At 28.0% G+C, this 15634-nt stretch overlaps 2 protein-coding genes across 3 annotated transcripts in view; one reads left to right on the forward strand and one right to left on the reverse strand.

The window, feature by feature from the left end:
* LOC103312469 (uncharacterized protein) overlaps positions 1-15634 on the forward strand; it is an 82395-nt gene that overhangs the window by 13181 nt on the left and 53580 nt on the right. For both annotated transcript variants that reach the window (XM_008193147.3, XM_008193146.3), the window contains exon 3: positions 3034-3298. In XM_008193147.3, the coding sequence (XP_008191369.2) occupies positions 3034-3298 (265 nt within the window). The remainder of the gene's footprint in view (positions 1-3033; positions 3299-15634) is intronic.
* Positions 13712-15634, reverse strand: part of Galt (Galactose-1-phosphate uridylyltransferase) — a 131824-nt gene continuing 129901 nt past the window's right edge. The window contains exons 2-3 of the mRNA XM_008193145.3: positions 15370-15401; positions 13712-15317 (exon numbers count right to left, since the gene is read on the reverse strand). Coding sequence (XP_008191367.3) covers positions 14290-15317; positions 15370-15388 — 1047 coding nt within the window. The 5' untranslated portion in view covers positions 15389-15401 and the 3' untranslated portion in view covers positions 13712-14289. The remainder of the gene's footprint in view (positions 15318-15369; positions 15402-15634) is intronic.

The following is a 15634-nucleotide window of genomic DNA, read 5'->3' on the forward strand; positions in this document are numbered from 1 at the left end:
AAAATAACACACAGAATTTTCTGTCTAATTTAAGTTTTAAATCAATTTTCTAACTTAAGTTCAGCATTAAACCGATAGTGGACTTGAAATACTATAAAAGAGTCGCCTTAAGATGTCTTATAGAAAAAATAGAAAAATAAAAAACAAAGTTTGAGCTTGTCGTTGTTTCACTTTTAAAAATATGTCTTAGAAATAAATTAGTAACCACAGAAGGAATATATCTACTGTAACCTCAAAACGGAAACAAGAAGTACTTTAATGCTAAAAAACAGTGTTACTGTTTATTAAAAAATTAATTTGAGCTTCATACGTTTGAGATTTTTTTTTCTTGGATTAAGCCATCAGTAAAAAAACAGGAAATGAGAATACTACCTACTATCTCAGATAGCAAAAACTGATTTTATTTAGCATTTTAGATAGATCTTGAGCTTCTTTTCGCCTAATTTTGAAAATACTCTCTAGGAATAGTCCATAGTCCATGTAGAGCTGCAATACTTGGAAGAATACGAGGACTACAAAAACAGAACTAACTAAAATTTTAATAGAAAATTTAAGTTGAAACATTAACTCAAAACTTTTTTGTTTTATTATTGTTAAAAATATGTGTTAGGAATAGAATAACAAGGGATATCTATAGTTTTCGAAAAATATAATAGAACCTCAAAAATTAAAGTAAAAAAAATCAAAATTATTTAATACAAAAAATAGAACTCTGTTTTAAAAAGTTTGTAAAACTTAGAAATATAAAAGAAACGTGACAAGAAAACGGTTTTACCGCTAAATTACAAAACAAATTTGAGCTTATGCATTTGAGAATTCCCCCCCCTCAAAAAAAACAGGAATAATATCTGAAAATATTGAACTTATTTAGCAATTTATATTAGCTGTTTCAAAACTATAAAAACGCCAACGTCGCATTTTCTTTCAAAATTAGCTGTTATAAATTATTCATGCACTTCAGGAAATAATGAGAGATCTACTCATTAATAACTATTTTAATTTTTTATCAACCGTATTTAAAAAAATAATTTGATAAATTTTAACGTTGGCGTTTTTTTAGTTTTGAAACAACTAATAGATCATAGATAAAACTTACATTTGTTTTTGTCTAACTTTGAAAATACTTTTTCGAGAATAGTCTTGTAGCTCTACATAGAACATACAAGGACCACCTGAACAGAAGTAGCATAAGTTTTAATTCAAAAAAGTAGTTTGTATTTGTTACTGCTCCATACTCTATTTTTATTTCGAAAATTATTAAGTATATTATCTTTCTGCCAACACTAATTTACAAGCTTTACAAAGTCTTGGTTTTACAAGCTTAATAATTGGCGCAGTCGGTAGATGTTGTAAGCAAGCCAATATCATAACTGACTATTAAAACCTGATGAGGGAATACTCATTCGACTGTAAAATTACAATTTTGTAACAAAATATTTTTTCTACAACCGCTTTCCAAAATAAATATTTGCGACAAAATGGAAAAAACCCTTGCTTTCCCATTTTTTATTGAAATCAAATGTCTACTGACAACAAGTAAACAGAAAATAAAAAATTTCATTTTATTCACATAATAATGGACCCAACTAGAAGCAAAAAAACTAACAAAACAGTGTTTTGAAAATAATTTTGAGTCTCAGTAATTTTCGTAGACGCGAAACATTCTGGAAAATAATTACATTTAGAAAAATGAAATAAAACATTATTTAAGCAGATAATTAAGTTCAGGAATGTTGAAAGTAAGCAAAACTACTAAACTAAGTGAATAAATGGAAAACACATAGTAAAGGGTTTGAAGCACATTACTTAAATTAATCTTTTAGTCAGGTTTTGTAGTAGAAAATTAGTTTCTGCATTGAATGATAGAAAAATGAGCAGAGGTTAAAATAAGCAAAATATAAGGCTCTGAATTTTAAGAAGATTAAAAATAACTTGTAAACACCTTGTAGTAATTCAAATCAATCAAACTTAATTAATTAATCTGTTAGACCTTGTTTAACACTTACGTAGTAAAAATGTTTTCAATCAAGCACTGTTTCTATTTTTTATAATTATTTAAAACTAAAGGTGTAAAAGCGTTTTTTTATTTTAATTTTGTTTAACAGTAATTCCTGCACGGATAAAAAATTTAAAAACATTTAAACGAAAAAATTGAATAACTTATTTAAATAGACATGTGACTTCACAATAGATATAATGAGACGATAATAATGAGACATTAAAAACTGAAATAAACTTAAAGGAAAATGAATTGTTTGATATAACATACAGCATTTTCTGACTTTCTAAGTTTCTAACTCAGATTTAGGATTAAATCGTTAGTATCTAAGCCTTGAATATAAAAGAAATGATAAGATAAAATAGAAAAAAAAAAGGTTTTACTTAGCTTGAGCTCCACGTTCTCTATTTTTTTAAAATATGTCTTAGGAATTAATTTGTAGCTATCGAAGGGACATATATGGGTTAAACCAATAGTATGATACAAAAATATCAGAAATGAGAATATATCAGATAGAAAAAATTGAGTTTATTTAGCATTTTAGATAAAATTTGAACTTGTTGTTGCCTAACTTTGAAAATACTTTTCAAGAATAGTTTAGCTGCTCTACATGGATTATACAAAAACCACAAAGAAAAAGTAGTAAAAATTCTAATAGAAAAAATATGTTGTATTTGTCTTTTGAGAGCATGTTGGAGCTTGTCTTTGTCAAATTGTTATAAATATGTCTTAGGAGTAAATTTGTAGTCTAAGAAAGTATAAAGAGACTTTATAAAAGGACTAAAGGACTAAAGTAAAAGTAAAAATGGGCTTTTTAATACAACATATAGAACTTTCTGCCTTAATAACTACAAATTAAAAATATCAAATCAACTCTATCTAGTAAAAAGCGAATTTTCAGAAGCTAATAAAAACGAACTAAATGTAACATTCATTCCGTTGTAAATGCAGTTTGCAAATTCAATTTTTTAGTAAACTGCTAGTAGACAATCGAAAAAATCTTTGAATACAATTTAATTGTTGTTATTTTTTAGGTGATCAAAACGTCAAATCGAAACTAGAGAAAATCAAAGACAATAAAATACGTTTGAATCACAGAAGTGATGAAGCATTTGTGGATGAAATGGATCCGTTCGGAAATGTAGAAAATCGTGAGAAAAACGATCAAGTGAAAGTTGTCGCTGTTAAGCCTCAAGTAACTACCAGAGAAGCTACAGGAGTTTACATTATTGGTGTTGTTGCTGGGATTAGTGCTGCAGCGACAGTTGGACTCATTGCTGTTGGTCTTGGATGGTACAAGTAAGTAAGGAAAATAAAACGACTAACGAAAATGTAGAAGTGAAACAATTTGTGTTTACGGTTTAAAAATAAATACAGAAAGGTGTTTAACCTACTTACATTAAAGCTAAATAGCTAGACGTCATTGTGATAAAAGTTTATTGCAATGTTATAACAATGTATGTCAAGGACGAAGACTCAGTTTTTTATTTTTATTTTTGTGGTTGTGGTTTCTTTGTTTCGTATATCAACATAAAAAATAAAACCAAAGATATTTATTACAACAATATTGGAATTTTTGCTTTTTTATACATTTCAATGAATAAATGAATGTTATACTAAGTTGTTCTCTTGTTTTTGCAAGTATACGTTCATGACAAAGCGCTGGCCAAAGAATAAATAATGGTTTTCTCAAGATAAATTTTTATAGTTTTAAGTAAAACAAAAAATTATACTGTCTTTTGGAAGTTGTAGAATAATTTGCAGATGTAAATTGGCTTTTAAACAGGTTCGTTTGATATTCATAGTACGAACGGTTTTACTGACTTTTTTTTTATACCTAATGTGACATTGAATTAGTTAATATTTCGAATTTAATTTAATTTTTCTTATTAAATGGGTATAGTAACCTAACTCGTAAATCTGGGTTCTTATAGCACGATTGTTTTCTCAATTTATTCCTAGAAATTTGTTCCATTGGCACATTATAAAATTTTATAATGAGCCCTTGATTCGCAAAAATATCAAGTGACTTACTGAATAAAATTTGACAGCGTATTAATTGTGTAATTCGGAAGTAAAGTTACCGTTGGGGGCGCCACTGAGCTAGGTCGAAAACAGTAACCATAAATGGCGGGAAAATGTTTATTTGGATATTTTGAGCGTTGTACGAATTTTGAGGCTTCACAATTATTGCATTGCCTATGCGGAATAATTATTGTATATTTGATGCAAAAAACTTATGTTGATAAATGAGAGATGACGAGGAAAACACGAATAACGAATGACTGTTTGGTTCACTTTCTTTATTGGAAAATTATTACAAAGACATTGAAAAGCCTACCTTTTGGCATAATTTACGTTTAAGTGTATTAACAGTTGTTAATCTTAATTGTAGTTTTGTTGATTTATCGAAGTATTTCATGATTTTATCAGTGGAAAAATTCTAACCTAAAATTCACAAACTTCACTAATTTATTGGTTTCTTGAGCCCAACTTTGTGTTCGCTGTGATCCATTACTATAGTCTTTAATTAAACAACTGTTTGATAACACTTTGTAATGAAAATTTAAATCTTTTTCACTTTTTATTCACTTTCAAATCCCAACAACAAACACTTTATACCACGAAAAACCGCAGAACCAAAGTCAGAGCTAATATTTACCACCACGTACTTTTAAAGTGATTCTCTCCAATGTAAGCAATTAACACTATACACGCAAAATTGTTAAACAATTTATTAATGTCAATTAAATGTGGAATTACGAAAATTTCGTTACTGTTTTCGACATAGTTCAAAAGTCATCACCAGAGAGCGTTTAGTTAATTTTATTTCCGAATAAAATCGTCAAAAAAAGTAAATTTTGTTTAGGTAACTAATTGCTGCAAATGTACGAAAAAAAGTTCCGCTGATTCATTAATTTTTAATAAGACATATTAATTTGTAATTAGTTACTTACAATATCTCGACAGGGGCATTACTGATATTCCGATACCTGACCTGACCACAATTAAAATTATCTATTCTTGTTTTTTTATTAATGTAAAGGTTATTTATAGAGCTGGATCGAGAATGAGACGAAATCACCAAGTAAATAAATGATCATAATAAAAAAAGAATCTTTAAACAAATATTTTCAATACTTATTGGTATGAACTAACTGTAAGAAGCACTTTTCAGTCTATAGAAAGAAAAGTTATGTGTGAGTACAATTGAACCAATTCGCGACTTATGTACAATACTTGTACAAGAATGGTCCTTCTGGTTAGACAACATACAAAAATGTAAAATAGAAAAATCAATAATAAATATCATTTTTGGCCTAGATAATTGATATGATAATTTCATAATGATTAAAAAAATCATCTGGTTCATTAGCTTCAAAATGTTGTTTAAGTGTCCAAAAAAGGCAAAAATAACATACATCATTAACGACCCAATTTCTTAATTTTTTATGTAATTCTTGACTAAATTATCCAAAATAATTAAGTTATTACATCAAAAACCCATCCAGCACTACGAATATTATACTATTATATTATAATACTATTATTATATTATACTAATACAATCTGTCTATAAATGAATGTAGGATCGTTGTAGGTAATGAAACTTTGCCGCTTCTTTCCAGAAAAACGAACAACGTTAGTATATGAAAAATTTGTTTTTAGTGGTTGCCTGAGTAAATAAAAATTGGTACTTTTCTAAATTTTTAAAGAAATAAAGTAATTAAATATGGCAAATTTAAATTCCAAAACCACCTAAGGATTCTAGACTCATTTATAAACAGTCCGTATAAGTAATTAATACTATTGAATACATAATTAATTAGTAATTAATACTAATATAATTTTTGAGTCAATTTAGTGATATTTCAGTCGGATTTACAATCAAATATTATTTAGTAAATGCAATTCTGATTCGGAATTTTCGTGGATACTTACTACCGAAACCTAAGATGAAATTCAGACGAAATTTACAAATGTTTGTAGTTGTTTTTACTTCTTCTTTTGGGTAGATAACGGAATGATTGTATAATTTATAGAAAAACGGAGTGAACAAGTTTTAAAATGTAAAAAATTGCAATGGGATTTCCATTCAAAATGTTACTAACTGTGTCACAGTGTTATGAAGAAATAAAAAGCTATTTGTTAAATTATTTTGAAAAAGAAAACTATTTGTTTATTTTTTCTTTTTTGCGATAAATATCAGAAAAGGTTTTATCAAATTTTACACATAACATGTGATTTCGACCAGACCTGACAGTGTTAAACTGATTTCAGCTTAAATTACGAGATGTTGCATTTAGGATTCTGATTTCGATAGAATTCAAAGTTTTCTGACATCCACCGAATAAGGTCCTAATCACGTTTTAATTACATCGACCAAACGAAGACACGAACAACTTATTACAACCGGAGTTCCACAAAGCTCAACTTTGGGACCGTTTCTATTTTTAATATACGTCGCAGAAATATTAGAATCCGTAAATTATGTAAATATCCATGCATTCGCAGATGATAGGCATCTATTTTATCATTTTAATCCCAATGATTTGGAAAGAGCTTGCAAGTTTTATTAATCAACATCTAACTGAAATTTTCTTTTTGCAAATTAATCTCAAAATTGGTGATATACAAACAGGTGTTTCTAGTTTTCAGTGGAAAATCTTGGAATTATAGTGAATTCTGAAGTACAATTTAGAAAACGTATCAACTTGATTGAAAAAACGTCTTACATTGCCTAGAAAATGCTATATTCGAAAAAAACTCTGCGCTTTGAAACCTTAACTATGTTCTTATTATTTATTATTCATGTTTAGATTGTTATTGATTCAGATATCAACTACAAAAATACAAAATGTTTTAGTTTTATTTATAAATTAAAAAAAAATTACCATCTCAAAAAATAAAAAATTTGGTTGGCTCCAGTAAGCCAACTATTTTTGGTCAGTTTTTATCTATAATATGTTTGTTACTGCTTCAGCAGATCTCTCATTAGTCATTATCCAAGTTTAAAATAGTAATTCAATACAATAAAGTTATGCAATTCCTGTTATTTAAAAAAAATATTCTCATCAAACAATTTTTGCAATTAAATGTATAATTTTTTAATCTGTTGTTTTTTCTTTCTTTTTGCTTTTTGTTTTCTGCTCTTTTCCTTCAGTAGTTTTTAGATTTAGTAAAATGCAGTTTTTATAAATTTCAATTTTTACTTGTTGGTTTGTAAATACATCATTAACATTTCTCTCTTCGAAGATGTAGCTAGTTATAGTACATTAGGAAAGACATCCAAACATGAATCGTAGATTTGATAAAACGTTTCATGTTGCAAGCAGGACATGAAGAAAAGACACATTTATTAACTATTATTTATTTATTTAACAATAAATGCAACAGTTTTTTTAATAAAAACTCTCTAAGAAAATTAACAATGGAGATCAAAATGGATATTATTATCCAAATTTAAAACAGCAATACAATACAATAAAGTCATGCAATTCCTGTCATTTGCTTGAAGAAAAACTCTCATTGAACAATTTTCGCAATAACAAAAGCACATTTTTTTAATCTATAGTTCTTTCCAGAATTCCTTTTGCTTTTTGTTATCTACTTGTTTTATTTTCTGTTCTTTTCCTTCAGTAGTTTTTCTATTTTTAGTTTTAGTACAGTGCAGTTTTTGTAAATTCTATTTTGTTTACTCATTCATTGATCTATTTATTATTCTATTTATTTACTTATTGTTAACATTTCTCTATTCGGAGGTGTATCCTATAACTAGATATAACTAGATATATTAAAAAAGACATTCAAAACATGAATCGTCCATTTGATAATACGTTTCATATTGCAAGCAGGATATGAAGAAAAGACACACATTTTTTTAACTATTATTTATATATTTAACAATAAATGCAACAGTTTTTTTTAATAAAAACTGTCCAAGAAAATTAACAATGGAGATCAAAATGGATATGTATTATTATCCAAGTTTAAAACAGCAATACAATACAATAAAGTCATGCAATTCCTGTCATTTGCTTGAAGAAAAACTCTCATTGAACAATTTTCGCAATAACAAAAGCATATTTTTTAGTCTATAGTTTTTTCCAGAATTCCTTTTGCTTTTTGTTTTCTACTTGTTTTATTTTCTGTTCTTTTCCTTCAGTAGTTTTTCTATTTTTAGTTTTAGTACAGTGCAGTTTTTGTAAATTTTATTTAGTTTACTTATTCATTGATCTATTTATTATTCTATTTATTTACTTATTGTTAACATTTCTCTATTCGGAGGTGTATCCTATAACTAGATAAAACTAGATATATTAAAAAAGACATTCAAAACATGAATCGTCCATTTGATGAAACGTTTCATATTGCAAGCAGGATATGAAGAAAAGACACACATTTTTTAACTATTATTTATTTAACAATAAATGCAACAGTTTTTTAATAAAAACTGTCCAAGAAAATTAACAATGGAGATCAAAATGGATATGTATTATTATCCAAGTTTAAAACAGCAATACAATACAATAAAGTCATGCAATTCCTGTCATTTGCTTGAAGAAAAACTCTCATTGAACAATTTTCGCAATAACAAAAGCATATTTTTTAGTCTATAGTTTTTTCCAGAATTCCTTTTGCTTTTTGTTTTCTACTTGTTTTATTTTCTGTTCTTTTCCTTCAGTAGTTTTTCTATTTTTAGTTTTAGTACAGTGCAGTTTTTGTAAATTCTATTTTGTTTACTCATTCATTGATCTATTTATTATTCTATTTATTTACTTATTGTTAACATTTCTCTATTCGGAGGTGTATCCTATAACTAGATAAAACTAGATATATTAAAAAAGACATTCAAAACATGAATCGTCCATTTGATGAAACGTTTCATATTGCAAGCAGGATATGAAGAAAAGACACACATTTTTTTAACTATTATTTATTTATTTAAAAATAAATGCAACAGTTTTTTTTAATAAAAACTGTCCAAGAAAATTAACAATGGAGATCAAAATGGATATGTATTATTATCCAAGTTTAAAACAGCAATACAATACAATAAAGTCATGCAATTCCTGTCATTTGCTTGAAGAAAAACTCTCATTGAACAATTTTCGCAATAACAAAAGCATATTTTTTAGTCTATAGTTTTTTCCAGAATTCCTTTTGCTTTTTGTTTTCTACTTGTTTTATTTTCTGTTCTTTTCCTTCAGTAGTTTTTCTATTTTTAGTTTTAGTACAGTGCAGTTTTTGTAAATTTTATTTAGTTTACTTATTCATTGATCTATTTATTATTCTGTTTATTTACTTATTGTTAACATTTCTCTATTCGGAGGTGTATCCTATAACTAGATAAAACTAGATATATTAAAAAAGACATTCAAAACATGAATCGTCCATTTGATGAAACGTTTCATATTGCAAGCAGGATATGAAGAAAAGACACACATTTTTTAACTATTATTTATTTAACAATAAATGCAACAGTTTTTTAATAAAAACTGTCCAAGAAAATTAACAATGGAGATCAAAATGGATATGTATTATTATCCAAGTTTAAAACAGCAATACAATACAATAAAGTCATGCAATTCCTGTCATTTGCTTGAAGAAAAACTCTCATTGAACAATTTTCGCAATAACAAAAGCATATTTTTTAGTCTATAGTTTTTTCCAGAATTCCTTTTGCTTTTTGTTTTCTACTTGTTTTATTTTCTGTTCTTTTCCTTCAGTAGTTTTTCTATTTTTAGTTTTAGTACAGTGCAGTTTTTGTAAATTTTATTTAGTTTACTTATTCATTGATCTATTTATTATTCTGTTTATTTACTTATTGTTAACATTTCTCTATTCGGAGGTGTATCCTATAACTAGATAAAACTAGATATATTAAAAAAGACATTCAAAACATGAATCGTCCATTTGATGAAACGTTTCATATTGCAAGCAGGATATGAAGAAAAGACACACATTTTTTTAACTATTATTTATTTATTTAAAAATAAATGCAACAGTTTTTTTTAATAAAAACTGTCCAAGAAAATTAACAATGGAGATCAAAATGGATATGTATTATTATCCAAGTTTAAAACAGCAATACAATACAATAAAGTCATGCAATTCCTGTCATTTGCTTGAAGAAAAACTCTCATTGAACAATTTTCGCAATAACAAAAGCATATTTTTTAGTCTATAGTTTTTTCCAGAATTCCTTTTGCTTTTTGTTTTCTACTTGTTTTATTTTCTGTTCTTTTCCTTCAGTAGTTTTTCTATTTTTAGTTTTAGTACAGTGCAGTTTTTGTAAATTTTATTTAGTTTACTTATTCATTGATCTATTTATTATTCTGTTTATTTACTTATTGTTAACATTTCTCTATTCGGAGGTGTATCCTATAACTAGATAAAACTAGATATATTAAAAAAGACATTCAAAACATGAATCGTCCATTTGATGAAACGTTTCATATTGCAAGCAGGATATGAAGAAAAGACACACATTTTTTAACTATTATTTATTTAACAATAAATGCAACAGTTTTTTAATAAAAACTGTCCAAGAAAATTAACAATGGAGATCAAAATGGATATGTATTATTATCCAAGTTTAAAACAGCAATACAATACAATAAAGTCATGCAATTCCTGTCATTTGCTTGAAGAAAAACTCTCATTGAACAATTTTCGCAATAACAAAAGCATATTTTTTAGTCTATAGTTTTTTCCAGAATTCCTTTTGCTTTTTGTTTTCTACTTGTTTTATTTTCTGTTCTTTTCCTTCAGTAGTTTTTCTATTTTTAGTTTTAGTACAGTGCAGTTTTTGTAAATTCTATTTTGTTTACTCATTCATTGATCTATTTATTATTCTATTTATTTACTTATTGTTAACATTTCTCTATTCGGAGGTGTATCCTATAACTAGATAAAACTAGATATATTAAAAAAGACATTCAAAACATGAATCGTCCATTTGATGAAACGTTTCATATTGCAAGCAGGATATGAAGAAAAGACACACATTTTTTTAACTATTATTTATTTATTTAAAAATAAATGCAACAGTTTTTTTTAATAAAAACTGTCCAAGAAAATTAACAATGGAGATCAAAATGGATATGTATTATTATCCAAGTTTAAAACAGCAATACAATACAATAAAGTCATGCAATTCCTGTCATTTGCTTGAAGAAAAACTCTCATTGAACAATTTTCGCAATAACAAAAGCATATTTTTTAGTCTATAGTTTTTTCCAGAATTCCTTTTGCTTTTTGTTTTCTACTTGTTTTATTTTCTGTTCTTTTCCTTCAGTAGTTTTTCTATTTTTAGTTTTAGTACAGTGCAGTTTTTGTAAATTCTATTTCGTTTACTTATTCATTGATCTATTTATTATACTGTTTATTTACTTTTTGTTAACATTTCTCTATTCGGAGGTGTATCCTATAACTAGATATAACTAGATATATTAAAAAAGACATTCAAAACATGAATCGTCCATTTGATAAAACGTTTCATATTGCAAGCAGGATATGAAGAAAAGACACACATTTTTTTAACTATTATTTATTTATTTAACAATAAATGCAACAGTTTTTTAATAAAAACTGTCCAAGAAAATTAACAATGGAGATCAAAATGGATATGTATTATTATCCAAGTTTAAAACAGCAATACAATACAATAAAGTCATGCAATTCCTGTCATTTGCTTGAAGAAAAACTCTCATTGAACAATTTTCGCAATAACAAATGCATATTTTTTAGTCTATAGTTCTTTCCAGAATTCCTTTTGCTTTTTGTTTTCTACTTGTTTTATTTTCTGCTCTTTTCCTTCAGTAGTTTTCCTATTTTTAGTTTTAGTACAGTGCAGTTTTTGTAAATTTTATTTCGTTTATTTATTCATTGATCTATTTATTATTCTGTTTATTTACTTATTGTTAACATTTCTCTATTCGGAGGTGTATCCTATAACTAGATATAACTAGATATATTAAAAAAGACATTCAAAACATGAATCGTCCATTTGATAAAACGTTTCATATTGCAAGCAGGATATGAAGAAAAGACACACATTTTTTTAACTATTATTTATTTATTTAAAAATAAATGCAACAGTTTTTTTTAATAAAAACTTTCCAAGAAAATTAACAATGGAGATCAAAATGGATATTTATTATTATTAAAGTTTAAAACAGTAATACAATACAATAAAGTCATGCGATTCCTGTCATTTGCTTAAAGAAAAACTCATTGAACAATTTTCGCAATAGCAAAAGCACATTTTTTTAATCTATAGTTTTTTCCAGAATTCCTTTTGCTTTTTGTTTTCTACTTGTTTTATTTTCTGTTCTTTTCCTTCAGTAGTTTTTCAATTTTTAGTTTTAGTACAGTGCAGTTTTTGTAAATTCTATTTCGTTTACTTATTCATTGATCTATTTATTATTCTATTTATTTAATTATTGTTAACATTTCTCTATTTGGAGGTGTATCCTATAACTAGATATAACTGGATACATTAAGAAAGACATTCAAAACATGAATCGTCTCCATTTGATAAAACGTTTCATATTGCAAGCAGGATATGAAGAAAAGACACACATTTTTTAACTATTATTTATTTAACAATAAATGCAACAGTTTTTTAATAAAAACTGTCCAAGGAAATTAACAATGGAGATCAAAATGGATATGTATTATTATCCAAGTTTAAAACAGCAATACAATACAATAAAGTCATGCAGTTCCTGTCATTTGCTTGAAGAAAAACTCTCATTGAACAATTTTCGCAATAACAAAAGCACATTTTTTAGTCTATAGTTTTTTCCAGAATTCCTTTTGCTTTTTGTTTTCTACTTGTTTTATTTTCTGTTCTTTTCCTTCAGTAGTTTTTCTATTTTTAGTTTTAGTACAGTGCAGTTTTTGTAAATTTTATTTAGTTTACTTATTCATTGATCTATTTATTATTCTGTTTATTTAATTATTGTTAACATTTCTCTATTCGGAGGTGTATCCTATAACTAGATATAACTAGATATATTAAAAAAAGACATTCAAAACATGAATCGTCCATTTGATAAAGCGTTTCATATTGCAAGCAGGATATGAAGAAAAGACACACATTTTTTTAACTATTATTTATATATTTAACAATAAATGCAACAGTTTTTCAATAAAAACTGTCCAAGAAAATTAACAATGGAGATCAAAATAGATATGTATTATTATCCAAGTTTAAAACAGCAATACAATACAATAAAGTCATGCAATTCCTGTCATTTGCTTGAAGAAAAACTCTCATTGAACATTTTTCGCAATAACAAAAGCATATTTTTTAGTCTATAGTTTTTTCCAGAATTCCTTTTGCTTTTTGTTTTCTACTTGTTTTATTTTCTGTTCTTTTCCTTCAGTAGTTTTTCTATTTTTAGTTTTAGTACAGTGCAGTTTTTGTAAATTTTATTTAGTTTACTTATTCATTGATCTATTTATTATTCTGTTTATTTAATTATTGTTAACATTTCTCTATTCGGAGGTGTATCCTATAACTAGATATAACTAGATATATTAAAAAAAGACATTCAAAACATGAATCGTCCATTTGATAAAGCGTTTCATATTGCAAGCAGGATATGAAGAAAAGACACACATTTTTTTAACTATTATTTATATATTTAACAATAAATGCAACAGTTTTTCAATAAAAACTGTCCAAGAAAATTAACAATGGAGATCAAAATGGATATGTATTATTATCCAAGTTTAAAACAGCAATACAATACAATAAAGTCATGCAATTCCTGTCATTTGCTTGAAGAAAAACTCTCATTGAACATTTTTCGCAATAACAAAAGCATATTTTTTAGTCTATAGTTTTTTCCAGAATTCCTTTTGCTTTTTGTTTTCTACTTGTTTTATTTTCTGTTCTTTTCCTTCAGTAGTTTTTCTATTTTTAGTTTTAGTACAGTGCAGTTTTTGTAAATTTTATTTAGTTTACTTATTCATTGATCTATTTATTATTCTGTTTATTTAATTATTGTTAACATTTCTCTATTTGGAGGTGTATCCTATAATAGATATAACTAGATACATTAAGAAAACATTCAAAACATGAATCGTCTCCATTTGATAAAACGTTTCATATTGCAAGCAGGATATGAGGAAAAGTCACACATTTTTTAACTATTATTTATTTAACAATAAATGCAACAGTTTTTTAATAAAAACTGTTTAAGAAAATTAACAATGGAGATCAAAATGGATATGTATTAAGCAATGAGTAAATTAACTGTTTTTAGATTTATGTGCTACTTATCAGAAAAACGGACTTCGGACTGTTCTTTTATAAGAGCTGCTGCACTTTCCGGTGTTATATCCCTTTGCGCTTGAGCTAACATTTCATACCCCACCATAAACTTCTTAACGGTGGCAGACCTGAGAAGAGGTGGATAATAACACCCATGGAACGTCCAATACGGCAACGACTCCTTGAACTTTTCACCAGTGGGAGCCCCATGCCACCCCATCGAATACGGAAAAGTGCATTTGAAAATGTTATCATATTTTGCAACTATGGCCTTCAAAGCCGCCGCTAGGGCTTCCTTCTGCTTCTTGTCCAAATCGGTAAACCTCTGAACTTGCCTTTTGGGCAAAACTAGAGTCTCAAAAGGCCAAGTGGCCCAATAGGGCACCACAATCGCCCAGTCTTCATTCTGGTACACCACACGTTTATCTTGCTGTAACTCCTTCTGGAGGTAGTCCTGCAGCATCGGCCTCCCGTACTTTTCAAAGTACTCCCTTTGGTGCAAGTCTTTGGCTTTGGGCTCGTTGGGGAAAAAGTTCGAGGCCCAGATCTGGCAATGTGGGTGTGGGTTGGAGCAGCCCATCATAGCCCCCCTGTTTTCGAAGACCTGCACCCATAGATACTTCCTGCCCAGCTCTTCGGTTTGTCTGATCCACTCGTCTATAATCGCAACCACTTCAGATAACGTCATTGAGGTGAAGTAGACGTTTGAATGCGGGTGGTAACAAATGACACGGCACGTGCCTTTGGCCGATTTTGTCTGGAAAAGGGGGTCGCTGTTTTGGGGCGGTTCTGGCCCCTCTTCTAAAAGCGAGGGAAAGTCGTTAGTGAAAACGTACGTTGATTTGTACTGCGGAGTTACGATTCCAGAGGAACGTTTAACTCCAGGACATAGTGGGTTTTTTGGGTCGAATTCTGGGACTATTTCCACTTGGGGTTGTTCGACTTGTCCGCTCCAAGGTCGCAGTGCCCGGTGAGGGGACACCAAGATCCAGTCGCCCTTCAAGGGGTTATAGCGCAAGTGTTGGTGCTCTGGAACCATACATTGTGGGTTTGGTTATAGAATGGAGGAAGTAAAACTTACCATTTGGGTTAAATTCCATTTCTAATAAGTCGATTTGTTGTATTTCTGTGGTGACTGGTGACTTGAATAACCTTTATTGAGAACACACGCTGATCATCTGTTGTCGTTTTGTGTTTGAGTGTTTACAAACTTACTACTTGCACGGTTTGTACATGATACTCCCCTCTCTCGACCTTGGACGCATAATCAATGAATGATAAAGTGGACGCGCCAAGATATGTTCCGCGTATTTTAAAATTGGAGAAAGTTGTTCAAGTTTAGTTAA

Source organism: Tribolium castaneum, chromosome 1 (genome assembly GCF_031307605.1).
Source record: "Tribolium castaneum strain GA2 chromosome 1, icTriCast1.1, whole genome shotgun sequence".
Lineage (NCBI taxonomy): Eukaryota > Metazoa > Arthropoda > Insecta > Coleoptera > Tenebrionidae > Tribolium > Tribolium castaneum.